This window comes from Elgaria multicarinata, chromosome 3 (assembly GCF_023053635.1).
Source record: "Elgaria multicarinata webbii isolate HBS135686 ecotype San Diego chromosome 3, rElgMul1.1.pri, whole genome shotgun sequence".
In the NCBI taxonomy this organism is placed as follows: Eukaryota; Metazoa; Chordata; class Lepidosauria; order Squamata; family Anguidae; genus Elgaria; species Elgaria multicarinata.
Genome location: NC_086173.1, coordinates 51,917,736 through 51,934,730, shown reverse-complemented (window position 1 = coordinate 51,934,730; position 16,995 = coordinate 51,917,736). Strand labels below are relative to the sequence as shown.

General features: G+C 40.5%; 1 protein-coding gene across 2 annotated transcripts in view; it reads left to right on the top strand.

Moving 5' to 3' along the window:
- The window catches only part of HID1 (HID1 domain containing), a 46,895-nt gene that overhangs the window by 25,316 nt on the left and 4,584 nt on the right, over window positions 1-16,995 (top strand). Inside the window, exons 7-18 of one of the 2 annotated variants that reach the window (XM_063120258.1) lie at window positions 1,714-1,936; window positions 4,527-4,583; window positions 4,676-4,816; window positions 5,657-5,747; window positions 7,293-7,444; window positions 8,032-8,110; window positions 9,712-9,876; window positions 11,211-11,438; window positions 12,035-12,168; window positions 14,551-14,631; window positions 16,162-16,253; window positions 16,772-16,930. In XM_063120258.1, the coding sequence (XP_062976328.1) occupies window positions 1,714-1,936; window positions 4,527-4,583; window positions 4,676-4,816; window positions 5,657-5,747; window positions 7,293-7,444; window positions 8,032-8,110; window positions 9,712-9,876; window positions 11,211-11,438; window positions 12,035-12,168; window positions 14,551-14,631; window positions 16,162-16,253; window positions 16,772-16,930 (1,602 nt within the window). Of the gene's footprint in view, window positions 1-1,713; window positions 1,937-4,526; window positions 4,584-4,675; window positions 4,817-5,656; window positions 5,748-7,292; window positions 7,445-8,031; window positions 8,111-9,711; window positions 9,877-11,210; window positions 11,439-12,034; window positions 12,169-14,550; window positions 14,632-16,161; window positions 16,254-16,771; window positions 16,931-16,995 lie in introns of those variants that run through there. The other variant, XM_063120259.1, reaches the window with a different exon arrangement.

Here is a 16,995-nt window from a genome sequence, read left to right as displayed (position 1 = left end):
TGCTGATTGTTGTATATCTGGTTTATAATCCTTTATTCCTGGTGAATGCTGCCCTCTTGTGTTAATCTCTTGGTGTCTCCCACCTCTCAAAATTACTCAAGCAGTTTTATCAGGCTAGGTGATTGGATTTATCCCACTTCCACTCATGTTTTAGAAGAGTCTACTGATTTTGTTTTCCAAAGAACCTTTTCAGTGGTGGTGCCCTAACTGTAGAATTAACATGCCTGGTGCTTATGTTATGGTGAACATCTTTTTATTTTCCCAAGTATTTTAAGATAATTTTGACATCCTCACAGATTTAACTTTGCTGTGTTAATATTTTGGTGCAGTTGGTTTTATGTAGTTATTTTGTAGCATGGCTGGTTTTATTATGATTGTTTTCAGGCTGGCCCAAGACATTTTGCCACCTGAGGCAGAGCAGCAAATGGCACCTCAGCCTCCAAGTCAAAGTGCATAGTATCCTAAGACAGACAGCTTATTTTGTACATAAGGCAGAAAATCCTGTAAGCACCTGTCCCCATTGCTAGCAATAGAAATACTATGAAAACAAAGTAAATAACAATTTGCTGCCGTTCCACGCACCTAAAATCTGTTGGCTGAGACAACTGCCTCACTCTGCCTTATGGTAGGGCCGGTCCTGTTTCTTTTAACAGTTTTGAATTTTTATTTTAACTGTCCAGAGGGCATTGTTAATTGGGTGATATACAAATGACACAAATAAAATAAAATAGATAAATAAGTAAACAGCCAGATTTTTGGTGTGATAAATTAATCACTGATAGCATTTTATGTGTGCATTTAAACTATGACAGATATACAGCTCAACTGTTTATGAATGTTTTGCCTTTTATTATCTGCACTTAAAGAAGTGCCTTCTCAGATTATTCAAAAACACCTTCATTCTTAGCGCAATGGTTCTGCTAGCACCAGTCCAATGCCAGTAATGCCTTTTCCCATGTAATGGAAGGGAGTAGTGCCAGTTCTTAAAAAAGAAGATGTAATACAGACACTGCAAGTGTTGGAGAGGGATTGTGCATAGCTTTCAATTTAAAAAAAAATAGTCAAAAGGCAGCTTTTTGTTGGCTGGGGAAGAAGAACACTTGCTGGTGTTCATTGCCCCTCCCCTTTAGAGAAGAATTAGAGCAATATGAGCATTTGTTTGTTTCCATGGTCGGTGGCCCCTGTCTTTGAAGCAGTAAAATAAATAATTGCACAGTATTAATGGATTTTGTTTCATTGGTTATTTACTGAAAATGGTTTTGGGCAAATATTTTTGGAAAGAGATCTGATACGTTTTAGAATATGTTTGTGTTGTGTATTGCTAAGTGCACTCGCACTGCCATATACTACAATAGGATGCAATATTCTTGCAATAGTAACACTTAAGGAATGGTTTTGAGGAAAGGTAAGGATAAGGATGGTTCAAGTCTCGTTTATGCTGCCACACATATAGAATATTACTTCATTTTTCCAAATGGCTAGAAAGAATACCCCAAATAATCAGAGGATTCCTGAAATGAATTGCCTCTCTCCTCTTTACTAACTCATGATCTCACCGTAACATGTAGGTATTGTATCCACTCTTTCATACAGCGGTGAATCAATGTTAATGGAACGCACATCTTGTCGAAAGTCTGGTTTTCTTTGGAAAGCTTTTAGTATTACAAAGTTTTTTCTAGTGCATCTTTTTGAGCATGTTGGATCATCTTTCAGGCACGCACTACCACTGTTCACTTCCCTCTTGAATATCGTCTGTGCTTATGATCCGGTGGGCTATGGGATCCCTTACAACCACTTGCTCTTCTCGGACTATCGTGAACCCCTGGTGGAGCAGGCTGTCCAAGTCCTGATAGTCACATTGGACTATGACACTTCCACCAGCTCCAGTCCCACAGTAGATGGTACTACTACTGGAACAGTCATGGATGATGCAGATGTGAGTTGCTCCCAGATTTAGTTGCATTTCTAGTATGGGGGGGAGGGGGAAGTACTGTTAGTGATGTTTCTTTCTTTCTAGAAAAAATTGTAGTTATATAATAATTAAAATCTCTAGCCAGACCATTGTGTTTCTGTTTTATATTATTTTATTTATGTGTATATCATGACGACAGTCCTGTACACTTCTGAGACCCACACAGAATTGTAATCTGATGGTCTGGGTGAGGGTTATGATGCCACCACCAAAGCTTTTCTTTCCACCCAGGTAACTCAGGGGACCTGATAGTGGGAGGGGCTTACCTGAGCATATGAATGGATATGAACTGAATGGATATGAATCTGAAGGGCTTTCCAGTAGACACCCAACTCCTAGCATAAAGCTCTTTTGAATATTGAAATCAAGCAGTATAGGCAGTCACACTCCCAAATATGAGTGGTATGTCTTGAACACAAGGTGGATTTTCACATTTCACTACCGTCGCTATGGCCTCCTGCTGCTGTCCCATAATATTAAATGGTCTCTTTACGCGGGGATAGAAAGAGGAAGCAGTAACAACCATGTGGCCCATTCAGGGGCTGTTTATATCACGCCGCCATTTCCTGCACACAGCAAGAAATGGCGGCACATTCCGTTTCCTTAAAAAAAGACGGATTAAAAGGGGTCTATTTTATGGTGGAAAAATGAGCAAAAGGAGCAGGAGGCGTGTGGGAGGCGAACATCATCTAAAGGGCGCATGAACATCTGTAAGTGGGCAGTAGCGACTAGCGAGCGTGCAGTAAAACGCTCGTCTGATGACACTACATGTTTAAGTTTAAATAATGAAATGTTGATTTGAAAAGAAAAGTACAACAATAATAGAACAAAAAATAAATAGCTAACAAAAAGAAATTCTACCTCAAGTCTTCAGATAGTTCCATGTAGGGCTGGGCCTGGGTGGCCTTGTGGAGAAAATAAACCTGTCTCTCACAGAAATCAACAAACTAGTCACTGAATCTCCCTTCATGCTGTGTGAGGCCCAGATAGTTTGCATTCTCCCCTAAAGGCGATACTATACATTATACATTGCACCATGATTCTGCCCCCTCCCCCATGGCATTCATTTTCAGGTAAAGCACCTGCAGGTAGCTTCAGATTGAGCAAAGGGGAGAAGCAGGAGATGTTTAAACTTTTTTTAACCAGCCACGGTTGGCTCAAAATCACACCCCATGCCACAGTGCTTTTCTTCCCAAGAAATAAAAGATACAGAACCCTACTCATTCCTCTTCTCAGTTCTCAGACCATGCTTGGTCTGAAGCTACTTGATAAAAGAGAGCCTTGAGGAAAAGAATCACTGTACTACATGTAATGTGCAGTTCCAATTGAACTTGCTTAAAGTTAGACTATAGAGTGGATTAAGTTGGGAAATGGCTCAACACCTATTAATTATAAAATGCAAGCTCTTGTCAGACATGAAATGTAGAGTAAATAAATGAATAAATAAATAATATACATTGTGTGCAAGTAATTTTTTAAAAAAAGTTAACAGCATTTCTCACGTAATTAGAATTAGTCTAAAGTAGCCCAGTCTATTGATGCATTCATGTGAAAACATTTGGTCACCAACAGTGATGTAGGTTGCATCCTCAGAATGGAAGGTGTCTGCCCTTGTAATGTTCATCCAGCTGGCTGCTGCCTTCTAGAAAGTGAAGTGCTTTCATAACTCTGGCATCAAATTCTTCTCTGTGCATTATTTATCCCTGGTTGACTGGATTTGGCATGCAAGCTTATTGTTCTTAGAATTTTTCTCATATTATTCCAAATCCTGTATTATATTTTATAAATGCAGAGGAAGAAGTCAAATAGGCCTAATTATATTTCCCTACATTCCTGCTTCACTCTTTCTGTTGTTTCCCCATTTTTAAGCTCTTTGGGAGCAGGGAGCTATTTCGGCTATTTAACTTTGTAAGGTGCCATTTACACTGATGGCATGAAATAAATAATGGGCAACCTTCTGGTTATAGAATTGTCATAGAATTTTGCAGTATTTGTAGGTACTGTGGGAAATGTAGGGGACAACTGTGAGGCTGGACGTGAGGAGGAATTAAGTGTTGGTGAGTAGGTGAAGAAGTGACATAAAATGTTAGACCATTAGTAGTGATGTTACTGATGAGACATTTTGGTTGGAAGATGGCCAAAATAAAACTTGAAAGTCCCTGGTATATTCCAAAGGAGCTTCAGTTTTTATTCACGAGGCTGACAGAAGAAAGGAATGGCATTGCATTCTCCTCTGGAATATATGTATGCTCACATGAAAACAATCTTTTCCATTGCCACCACAGAATTAAAATATACATGTAGTGCATTGAAACTTTGCTTTGTGTATGTGACATTTGGACTGTGAATGACTGAAGATGCTTTTTCTTGATTTCCCTGAGATTGAAAGTGGCCATTAGATCCTTGACAGTCAGAATTTTCTGACAAATCTGGTGAAAATGTCACCTGTCAGAGAATTCAAAGAGCTTCATACATGCAACAAATGCTCATATGGTATGTTTAGTGGTATGAAGTAAATGTTAAGAAGCACTAACTCAACTTCCTTTTGATGCAGCCTCCAGGACCAGAAAACCTGTTTGTAAATTACCTGTCTAGGATACACAGAGAAGAGGTAATATGCCATATTCTCCTTTTGACTGCTTATTGTGCAAACTTAGGTCCTCCATACAATGTGTTTCATTTTTACATTCTCTGCATTGGCAGGATTTCCAGTTCATTCTGAAAGGAGTGGCTCGTCTCCTCTCCAATCCATTGCTTCAAACCTACCTGCCAAACTCTACCAAAAAGATTCAATTCCATCAGGAACTCCTGGTTCTCTTCTGGAAACTCTGTGATTTCAATAAGGTGCATATCGGCTTGGTGCTGCTAAAGAGTCAAAGTGGGGTGGGGGATGAGGAAGAAGGATCAGTGCCTGTTGAAACAGAATGAGCGACAGAGATGGGTGAATCTGAGTGACTGTGGGCTTGTTCAGATGGCAGTTTTGCCTATGGCTGGTTTATCATTGTAGCACTAAACTGAAAGGCAGGAGAGGTTAATGAAGGAAAGCGGTCTCAATTAATACACGGATTTCATGCACTGGTGATTGTTTGGGGCATTGCCACCCTTGCTGATGCTGCTAATCTCTTGATATGCCATTGGACTTGCCTGGGTCTGAACCCAGTTTCTGTGTAGGCTCCAGGTGTCAGGCATGCTGAATCTGCATACCTGAAAAGCCTCCATCTGAAAGCAATCTATTAAAAAAAAACACTCTGCAATTATGCTTCCATCTGGTTCCTGATTTCCTCATATCAGAGAGAAATTACTTGCAGTGCATGCTTTGTTGTTCAAGACATTTAACATAACAAGCATGGAACTAAAGGTGCAATCCTATCCATATCTACTCAGAAATAATCACGTTGAGTTCAATGGGTCTTACTCCCACATAAGTGTGTATAGGTGTTTATTTATTATGTTTCTATACCTCCCAATAGCTGAAGCTCTTCATTTTTGTTTGTCCCATCAAGCTTCTCACAAACTACAGTTATGAAACATGAAGTCACTGAAAAACTAGCAGACCAGTTTGCATGATTTCCTCTCTATAGACACAGCTTCATGGTAGCATTTTCTCAGGCCACTACATGTGCCCTGACACTTTAGAGAAGAAAAACTGTATGAAGGACTTCAATTCTTCTTTCTCCATTTCAGAAATTTCTCTTCTTTGTGCTGAAGAGTAGTGATGTCCTAGACATCCTGGTGCCAATTCTCTTCTTCCTTAATGATGCCAGAGCAGATCAATGTAAGTTCTCAAAACGTGGACTGAAATGGTTTGCTTGTACACTTAGGCAATAATTCTGATTGGCTGTCTCATACTGGGAATAATTCCACAGATGTAGCTGTAGGTAGGCCAAAGTCACCTTAAGTAAGGTGGGAAGAGAAAGTGGGAAGCCAGAAATATCCAGTTTGCATTCACATAACTGTAGGTGCCATCACAAACAGCCTCCCCCTGCTAATAGCTAACATTGGGTAAGATTGCAAGTGCTGTATCCCAATGCTGCTCAATTGGCAACTGGGATTTATTTATTTATTTATTTATTACATTTCTATACTTCCTAATAGCCAGAGCTCTCTGGGCGGTTCACAAAAATTGAAAACATTCAACGTATAAAACAACATTATAAAACCATAATATAAAATACAATATAATTCCAGATCTCTTTGGAGATCTGGGAACTCCAAAGGTGTGGCTAGAAAAGAAAAGGTGAATGTGTTACATTAGGATATGCCAGAGAGGTGGGTATCTTTAGTTCACAGACTCCAGGGGCCAGGCTAATGTAATCAAATGAAATCCATGAATTGTTTCATTGTGTTTTTATGGGATCAGCCATAATTATTTTAGAGATTCTAGATGAAGCCATAGGGCCAAACTAGATGGGCAAGCATGTGTATTTATTTATATGTCTGCTCTGATCCTGAATAAAATGGGGGCTTGTGATACCTGTCGTCTTTTTTCATTTTTTCCCTTAACGTGAAAAGGACTGCACAAGTGAAAAGTGCTAAGCCCCCTCTCACCTTACCCTGCTTATGCTTCAGTGTTTCGAGCATATTTTCAGCTTGGCTCACTTCTAGTAGTGGAGCTGGGCCATGGAAGAAGTGCAATGGCGCACAATGAGGTGAGGCAGGAGGGGGCTTAGCTCCTCTCAGGCATGTTTTCCCCCCAAAGCCTGTTCACCCCTTCCTTCATACGCGAACAGGGAAGACATGTAAATACATATTTTCCATACAGGTACTCTGGATGCAGAACTTCCTCCCCATTCATATATGTGGCACCACATCTTACAAGTTTAAAGTCCTATTTGTTTAATCAAGCACGGATTGAATCTTTTCTTTTGCTGCACTGAGTTATTTATCTCTTACTGTTCTCCCCTTTTGACTATGGTTTTGTCAATGTTGTATTACTTTACAGCACTTTATTGTTTATATCCCACTTTGGGATTATTTTATAATGAACAGCAGATAAGAAATTCTTTAAATAAATAAATATGTCCGGCTGTCCCATCACATCTGGTTTGGCCGTCAATCCCCATTTTCAGTGCCATTATTAGTGTACATTATGGTTCTACTTATAGTGAGGATCACACTACCCAACTGCTTGGGTATCAAGCAGCACTACAGGTCATTTTGATCCTTAGTTTCTTCTTTAGGGCTACTGTAGTAGTGTCCATGTACTGGAAATTCATTTATGCTCTGTTTTCACTTTTAGTCTTGCTTTATTTTAAAATTTCAGGTTGTTTCTTTTGGTCATTTCAGTGAGTGAGTTTCAGCACTGTTATTCTTTCTACAGCTCGAGTTGGGCTTATGCATATTGGTGTCTTCATCCTATTACTACTGAGTGGGGAGAGAAATTTTGGGGTTCGCTTGAACAAGCCGTATTCTGTACGAGTACCAATGGATATCCCTGTATTTACAGGGACGCACGCAGATCTTCTAATCATTGTGAGTGTGGCCGTTTCTGTAGTGCCTTTGCCTTTCTAATCAGAATCAAGAAGAGTATATTTTGGGAGAGGTGGGCAGTTAATATATTCTCTGCTTCATGACAGACTTGAATAATGTCAGGTATTGCATGATGATGAACACCACTACAGAAGTTTTATTTATTTATTACAGATTTGTATCCCATTTGCCAATAAAATGATCAAAGTGGTTAAAATGATAATGATAATTAAAAAACCAATAAAATCCAATAAAATAATCATAGTTGAATAATACAACTATAGTTATAACTGGCTGGGTCACACTTCATGGAACACTTTGCTTAAAGAGGTAGGTCTTAAGCAGGTGCCTGAAAGTTAAAACTGTAGATGCCTGCCTAATGTTAATAGGGAGTGAATTCCAGAGGGTGGGTGCTGCAACCCTAAATTCCCTGTTATGAGTTCTCCTGCGGTGAACCTCTGGAACCTGCAGCACCATCGGAAGCGCTCCTTCTGATGGTCGCAATGACCTACAGTGAACCTTGTTCCAAGTTGTAACATCTTAACTCCTATCTCTCTAGTTCACTTACTCACTTTCATTCCATGCTCCAGGTCTTTCACAGGATCATCACCAGTGGGCACCAGCGGCTGCAGCCCCTTTTTGACTGCCTCCTTACCATCATTGTGAATGGTAAGCTGCCTGTACTAAGGCGACACCCTGCCCTAACTATTGAGATTTGTATTTAAACCACCATTAAAAAAAATGTTGGTAGCAAGTCATGCAGCAGCATTTTCCTGATCTGAGGTATGCATGGAGAATAGATGCAGATGTTATGTCCATTCAGTTGTTCACTTTTCTCAGTCTGGCTTGAGATATGCTATGTTTCATCAACGAGTTTCAAAATAGTTTTATGTGGGCTGACAAGGTGCTGCTGCAATACTGTCTTCTCTGCAGTAGATGGCATTAGCGATCTTCACCAATATGATGCAACAGTTGTTTAAGAGGGTTGGAATATAGATTTTGTTACCCATGGGGAAGTAGTCCATAGAATCTTTGGTGGTGCTGTTTCTTTATATTGACTGAAGTTGTTTAATGTATTATTAACATTTGCACCTTTCTCAGTTCAGCACTTACTAATAAGCTAAAAATGATTTAACAGTTTTAAAACTTCCAATAAAAGAGTATGGTCAGGACTAAAGTAGGGTTGTCTGAACTGATTTATTTTGTAACATACCTCCATATAAAAGATGTGTTCTCTATTTCAGAAGATAACAGCTGTTGAATTCAGTGTAATTGGACACTACAATTCTGCTATTTCCCCTTTTTATGAAATTTGTACCTGGAACCCCTAAACTAAGCCTTCAGAATGAGGCACAACACAAGAGTTTCTTGCTGCAGTTGATCAGTCATTCCTAAACATTAAGTGTAAACCTGTTTATCCCAATTTATCCCAAACTTTGCCTAGTCTGGAAAGTTTCTACTGAAGGAATCCTACTTGCTAATACAAAATCCAACCTTTGGCCTTTATTTGGTCTATCGTTCTAAAATACCATAGTTAGTATTTTTTTCATAAAGGGCTGAGACCAGTGAATAAGCACCATCTCAAACTCACTTATTCTGTCAAGTCTTTGGTGTAATTCTTACCCCCATCTGCTCATATTCATCCCTTGCTATCCTTGCTTCTTCCTGTGGCTCTACACAGGAGCGAAATAAGGCAGGCTTGTGACTGGCCACTCACGGAAGTTTACAGGTCCTTTTGATGACATCAAGTTCCTTCACGTCTCCTGTGCCTTCCACCGGTTATTCCATTCTAAACCCACCCACCCCAGATATCCTGATTCATCTGAAATATTGTGGCAGACGAAGTTGCGCTACAAAGCACACACTAGAGGGCACTGACCCATTCAAGGCTATGAGCACCAGGAGAAGGGGAAGTTTTCAGTTATAGACCATGTGGTTGCCCCTCTCTGTCCATGTAATGCACAATTTATATTTGCACAAGAGAAGCAGGAAGCAAAGCCCTGGTAAAGCAATGCGATTTCCCCTTAATCTAAAGAAGCCCCCTGCCTCTGTTGCATTCCCCACTATCAAAAGTTACAAAATTGTAATCTCTTTGGGATGGTGATGGGGCAGGGGGGACCTCTCTTTTTTCAGTTGTGAAACTCACTCAAGTGCCCTGTAGACTGTCAATGCTGTATGATTAATTATAATGGACATTTCAAGCCTTTAATGAGTTTGATTTCCCTAATTGTCTGTTCCCATTCCTAATTTTTATTGTTCCCTTTCTCCAGTATCTCCATACTTGAAGTCTCTTTCCATGGTAGCGGCTAACAAACTTCTGCACCTGTTGGAAGCCTTTTCAACCACCTGGTTCCTCTTCTCCACTGTTCAGAACCATCATCTTGTCTTCTTTTTGCTGGAGGTTTTCAATAACATCATCCAATATCAGTTTGATGGTGAGTTGCTAAACAATAAGCCAGCCCTATATACCTTTTTGATAACTTATGCCAATAATAAACATGTCAGGAAATGCATTACTTTAAGTATATAAGCTGATCATTCTCCATTATCCATGATAGAAATGATGCAAGTTTCCATCTTCCTCCCCACCCCACCCCATCCTAGATTTCCTATCCCTAATAGTAAACTCTGATTTTCACTGGCATTTGAGCTAGATATCTGTTGCTTCATTTTGAGAACTACTTGGATTTACTATGTGAGTTAGTCCCATCCTTTTTCTTTTCATTTTTAAGTGGAAGAGACTTTAAAAACCACCACCACCACCAGAGTAATAGCTTTTTGATAGTTTCAGCTGCTAATAGAAGGACCTCTGTTGTCTTTAACACATTTTGCCAGTACTTGGTGGCACTTCTGATATACAGTGACCTGGTTCACCTCATCAATATAGCGCTCCGGGGCTTATTTAAGCCACAATGAGCTATAGTGCCCATGGGTACCATGTTGCCAATTCAAGATCCAGCTAGGGCTTGTTGTGTCCATAACCCATAGTCTGGTGTAGGGTTATTTGAGGATTGTTTAACCCTCAATCAACCCCTGTCACCGAGGTTCAGACGACACAACAAACCATGGGAACACTCCACCGGGGGTTCAATATTCAAAATGGCTGTCCAGATGTGCTGCAATCCACTGTGGCACCATGTGCAAACTGGCCCACTGTGTACTGTAATCTACTTTTTCCCTTGTTCGTGCAGAACTTTTTGATGCGAGTTACTGCAGCTTTCACTTTATGCCTAAGTGTTACTGAGATAATAGCCAAATATCTCGAACCCAAATTCTGCATGCTGGACAATAGTCCTCTTTCTTTTATTCTATTTTTTAAAGTAATTAATTTATTGGCAGTAACAACCAGGGAATCCTGTAGAAATTGCTCCTGAAATAATGCCCAAGCAGCCATAGTTCTTTTGTAGCTGACCGTACAAATTTGTTCTTCATTAGCTTAAGTGCCTTGACCTATTTGATATAGAGCAAGTCACTTGGGGGAAAGTAACAGTTCCAGAACTGTGCTCTAGCTTTGTGGGATAGAGTTTGTTTCTACAATTAAGAAAAGAGAAAAGATGTTAAGTTCTTGCCTTAGCATGTAAATCTAAGTACAGCTTTAAATATTTGTGCTGTCTTGCTTCTGGACTGTAAGTAAGTTTCTTTTTGCCTCATGACATCCCCTTGCTTATTTACTGGACTTGTTCACTTTATTTCTCCCCCCCCCCCCCAATAAAGATGGTATAAATTTTATATGTCTTTTTTCTTTCCTCTTCTTGCTGTACTTACACAGGCAATTCCAATTTGGTGTATGCCATTATTCGCAAGCGAAATGTGTTCCATCAGCTGGCCAATCTGCCTACTGACTTGCAGTCCATCCAGAAAGCTTTGCAGCGCAAAAAGAAAGCTCCTGAACCTATATCTCGCACCAACTCCCAAGAGGGAGTGTCCATGGAAGGGTCCCGGCCAGCTGCACCTGCTGAGCCGGGGACGCTGAAGGCCAGCTTAGTAGCAACTCCAGGTCAGTCCAGTTTGTTGTATGGAAGCTTAAATAAGGGGTAAATTCAGCTCAAGGTGTTGAATTGGTTCAGTCTTTGATGTCTGTTCTGGATGGACAAAGAGAAGGATCTGGGTTCTTGCAGGGAAAGAATCTTAATTTCATGGTATGAAATGGCAAGTAATCGTTTTTTTCATGAGTCCCTTATTTTATATGCAGTTTAATTTTTCTGGTTACATTGTGGAAATGTGTGAAGTATTCTTCACCTCGAAGAATTTGGATTTTTTTTTTAATTATGTTTGAACAAAGTTGACCACAAAAAACTGTTGTAACTTGAAGGGACTGATCTGTGTTCACTTGAACTGGGTTGTTTTGTAAGTTATCCACAAATAATCAAATATATAGGTGAACACTTCTTGGTTCCTTAGAGCCTAAGCTTAATTCTCACTTCCCAGGGACCCTTCCCTAGAAAGACATGCATTATGCTCTAGAAAGAGAAGAGGAATGTAATATATAGAAAGATAAACACTTGGAATTTTATCTTTGGTCTAAAATCTTGTTGCTGATCCCCGTTTAGGTTTTGCTAAGTTTCGTCCTAATGCTGTCTCTCAAAAATCCAGGCATCGACAAACTCACAGAGAAATCCCAGGTATCAGAGGATGGGACAATGCGCTCCCTAGAGCCAGAGTCTTCAGAGTCTCCAGCAGAAGGCAGCCCCCTTGGCATTGTCAGTGACACAGAATCTTGGAGTGGGGTAAGGCTGACTTGCTGTTCTTGTGTGGCTAGGTTTTGCTTGTTGAAAACGTCAGCGTTGAATGATTCAGAATAGTATCTAGTGTTATAATCGGTGCTTCATACCCAGGCAATCCAAGGACTGCATTGCCTTTCACATTAAATCCACTAAACCCATACCAAAGGCGTGTGCAGAAAGTAAAGTAATCCAAAATGAGTTTAGAGGCATACAGTGCCTTGCATAAGTATTCACCCCCCTTTCACTTGTTGTGTTACAACCTAGAGTTAAAATGGAGTTAACTGGCATGTTTACCATTTGATTTACACAACATACTTAACACTTTGAAGGTGCAAAATATTTTTATTGTGGCACAAAAGTTAAATAAACAAAAACAAACTGTCACTTGTTGGTTGCATAAGTATTTACCCTCGTGAGTCAATACTTGATAGAAGCACCTCTGGCAGGAATTACAGCTGTGAGTCTTTTTGGATAAGTCTCTGCCAGCATTGCGTTTCTGGATCCTGCAATATTTATCCATTCTTCTTGGCAAAATTGCTCAAGCTCTGTCAGGTTGAATGGGGACCGTTGATGAACAGCAATTTTCAAGTCTTGCCACAAATTCTCAATTGGACTGAGGTCTGGGCTTTGACTGAGCCATTATAAGACATTCAGGTTCTTGTTTTTAAGCCACTCCAGTGTAACTTTGGCTGTATGTTTAGGGTCATTGTCCTGCTGGAAGGTGAACCTCCACTGCAGTCCCAGTTTCCTTGCAGACTGAAACAGGTTTTTCTTTAGAATTGCCCTGTATTTGACTCCATCCATCTTACCCTCAATCCTGACCAGCTTCTCAGTCTCTGCTGATGAAAAGCATTCCCACAACATGATGCTGCCACCATCATGCTTCAGTGTGGGGCTGGTGTTCTCAGGGCGATGAGCCCTGTTGGCTTTGCGCCACACATAGCGTTTTATGCTAAGGCCAGAAAGTTGAATTTTTGTCTCATCAGACCAGAGAACCTTTTACCACATGTTTCCTGTGTCTCCCATATGCCCTTTGGCAAAATCCGAATGGAATTTGATATGTTCTTTTCCTCCTCAGCAATGGGTTTTTTTCTTGCTACTCTTCCATAAAACCCAGCTTTGTGGTGTCCAGGTGATAGTTGTCCCATAGACGGTTTCTCCAATCTCAGCTTTGGATCTCTCCAGCTCCTTCAGAATTACCATTGGCTTTTTGGCTGATTCTCTGGCTAATGCCCTTCTTACCTGTCATTAAGTTTTGGTGAACAGCCTTCTCTAGGCAGATTCACGGTTGTGCCATGTTCTTTCCATTTTGTAGTAATGGATTTAATGGTGCTCTGGGGGATGTTCCTAGTGTGGGATTTATTTTTTATAACCCAACCCTGATTGGTGTTTCACCAGAACAAAAACAAACTGGCATTTGTTGATTGCACAATGGAGTTTCAGATCTAGTTGTTAAACTCAAATTATTTCTCCTTATCAGTGGGAACAATCTAGCAACTATTTCTGTATCACGCACTGTTGTGTCAACTGCATTGAATTATGCTGCAATAACCTCTTAATGTGTCAGCTGGTAGTTTCTCAGGATCTGGGGTTGGGAGAGGGCATAAGTGGGGCCCAAAGCAGGTATTTTTATGGATTTATTTTAGGAATTTTATTGTAGGGGTGATACTAGTCTCTGAGCTTATAAACCATAAAGTTGCTGTAATTGTAAATACAGCAACAATAAATAACTTCCAGAGGCAGCAAAGTTAGAGAACTTCCAGTGTCCTGTTTGCTTCCTAGATAAACAACATTAAAATCTTGTAGGTTTAGAGATTTCAGTGTTTTTGAAGATGAATGATATCAGTGAGGGTTTTTTGCACCTACCCAGCTTGAAGCACCTAGATGTGGATGCTAAAGTATAGCCTTGTCCCATGGGTGCTGCTGCTGTGGAGGCTTAATGTAGAGCAAAGCATCAAATGTCTAGTACAGAAGACCACGCAGTACATCTTACGGACTGAAAGCCTCCTAGTATTGTGTTTAGTTCGATATAGTCAATAGACAAATCTATGATAGATGTTAAGACACAGCTGTTAGATCTCTACACCTTAATCTGGAAGTGTAAACCCCAAATATGAAAAACATTCAAGAAACATGAGAAACATTAAAAAACAAAATACCTCCCCACCCCCCATGAATGAAAAAGATTATATTGGGGGGAAACCACAATTGTAATTTGGGACTACTTTGTATTTGTTTCCTCATTTCTGCTTCCCAATCATGTACTTGTCTTTCATTTCAAGTTTATCCTGCCACTTAACCATCAATTAAATAACATTTGAATTAGTCAGGCAGCAGTGGAATGCTTGGGAGTGGGTAAGCAATGAGTTTGTGTCTTCTCCTTAGGAATCCTCACAGCCTAAGCGGGATCGACGGCGTCTGTCCAGTGTATCCACAACTGGGCAGTGGAATCCAACTCCTGAATGGGTGAGTGAAGCTGGAAACTGTTGTTTGTTAACAATTAATAATTGTGATATTACTAGCTTTTTATCACACGTGCAAAGTTCATTACAATTGTTACTCCATTCAGTAATGAAGAGAGCAATGATGGGGGAATAGAAACCATAGTGATCCATCATGGGGGCTGAAAAGTGTAGCACCTGCTTACAATTCTCTGCTCAGGCCCCTGCGGCAGCAGCACATATCTTTCCCCATTCCATCATGCAAGCCGTGAAAGGGATCAGGACATGCAGCTGCTCTGATAAGCTCTGAGGCACATAGCACTTTAATTTATCTGTGCCTGTCGCTTTAATTCTAATTGACCCAAAACAACCCTAGTTCAGCTTCTGCTGAATTAATAAGGGGTGCAAGGAAGAGAAATCTTGGAGCTTAGGCTCTTGTAAGTCTATATTATTCTGTCTGCCTGAATGGCAAGATTTGTCAGGCTTGTTCTCCCTAGTGTGGGGGAAGGGGTTGCAGGGGGTCAACCAGACTCAGAATTTGAAGAAGAAGAAGGACCAGAAATTTACCAGCCAACACAGGAAGCACAAGAGGAGATTCTCTAAGACTCTTCAGGAGTTAAGGACGACTCTTTCCAGCAGATGGCCCAGAGACCATTCCCCCTCTCTCTGAGGGAGAGGGGAATGCTGCATCAAACTTGACAAATCCCAGAGTCTGCCACAGGATCAAGAGGGTGGAGTTGAAAGGAGGTGGGAGGCAGTCTCTTAGGGCAGCGGCTTGTGAGAGGCTTCTCAAGAAAGACCCTCCCTGATGAAAAGTGTCTGTTGGAATGTTGGGAACAGCCCTGCTTGAATTGAAGGCAACAGCCTAGCTTTGTTAGTCAAATTAAGCATAAAGCATAGCTCCTAGCATTCACACACTCTTCAGGTGAGAAGAGATGCTTGTTTGTTGAATAAAGCTTTGTGGATTTCACAGCAGTCAACTTTATTGTCTCATATCGGCAGGGGGGCTTGGAATCATGACAGCATTGCTCTGTGTTAATTCTAAATGATAGGAGGATTTCTCCCTGTTGTTGCTTGTGGCTCTTCTTTCCCAGCAGTGGAGGGGTAAAGAGGTTACCCTGCTGTTCCAAAAATGCCCCCCACACCAGTAATTTTCTTTTTGAAAACTAACTTGTGTGCTTATATTCAGAGACTTCATTCTTGTATACAAAATAGAGTGCAATCATTCATTTCACAGAAACCCTGTGTGTGTTAATGAGCCATGAGGCAGTGAAAACATTTTACTGGAACTTACAGAACTGGAAATAATTCATTTTGACTCAGAGTTTGACTGTAGTTGTATGCCCTTATCTTCACATTGCAAAGCTAGATGTCATCTAGCAAAGCTATCCTACTACTGAAATTCCTAATAATGTTGTAATTGCCCTTGCTGCATATGCAAGGCTACCTAAGTTGGGATACTTGGTATATTCTGAATAAATATATTCTCCCTGTTAGATATGTGATGCTGTCTTTCAAAAGTTCTGATCTTATCTGCTACTCTTTCCCTTTGCAGGTGGTATCTTGGAAATCAAAGCTGCCCTTACAGACAATCATGCGGCTCTTACAAGTCCTAGTTCCCCAGGTAGAGAAGATTTGCATTGACAAGTACGTGTCTAAAGTCTCCTATTTTGGGGAAGTTGTAAGGTGATATGAATTTCTTTATTAGGGTACTAAAGGTATCATTTTGGGAAGTTGTAAATTGATATGGATTTCCTTATCAGGGTACTAAAGGTATCATTGTAGTGATAACGACTCCCCCTCTGCTTACATTTCTGCAAGAGATGGGGAAAGAGTCACCGTTGATGGCTAGGGAGTGCTTGGAGCATGGATAGCACATTCGGCAATAAATAGCCAAGAAAGTCAGAGAACATGCAGTCATGAACTGTAGGATGATGTTCCTTGTTATCTCTGGCCATTTTTACATGTGATAGACTCTCATTGATACATCCTATAGGAATTCCTGAGAGTTCTAGAGAATTCCTGATGCATTCTCATGATCACCCTTGTCTATTTGTATAAGAGGAATGTATGTGCTTTAAAAGAAGCAAAACATTTGTATCCTTTTTTCTGCTAGCACCAGAGATAGTTTAAGATATGAGAGCATGTGTTCTCTCTATCTGCAGGGGCCTCACAGACGAGTCTGAGATTCTGAAATTCTTGCAACATGGCACATTGGTGGGGCTACTTCCTGTCCCTCATCCCATCCTGATCCGCAAATACCAGGCTAACTCTGGTACTGCTATGTGGTTCCGTACCTACATGTGGGGAGTTATTTATTTGAGGTAAGTCCGTGGATACACTCCAATGTTCTCTTCCTCAGAAAACAGAATATTTGAGCAATTCCCAA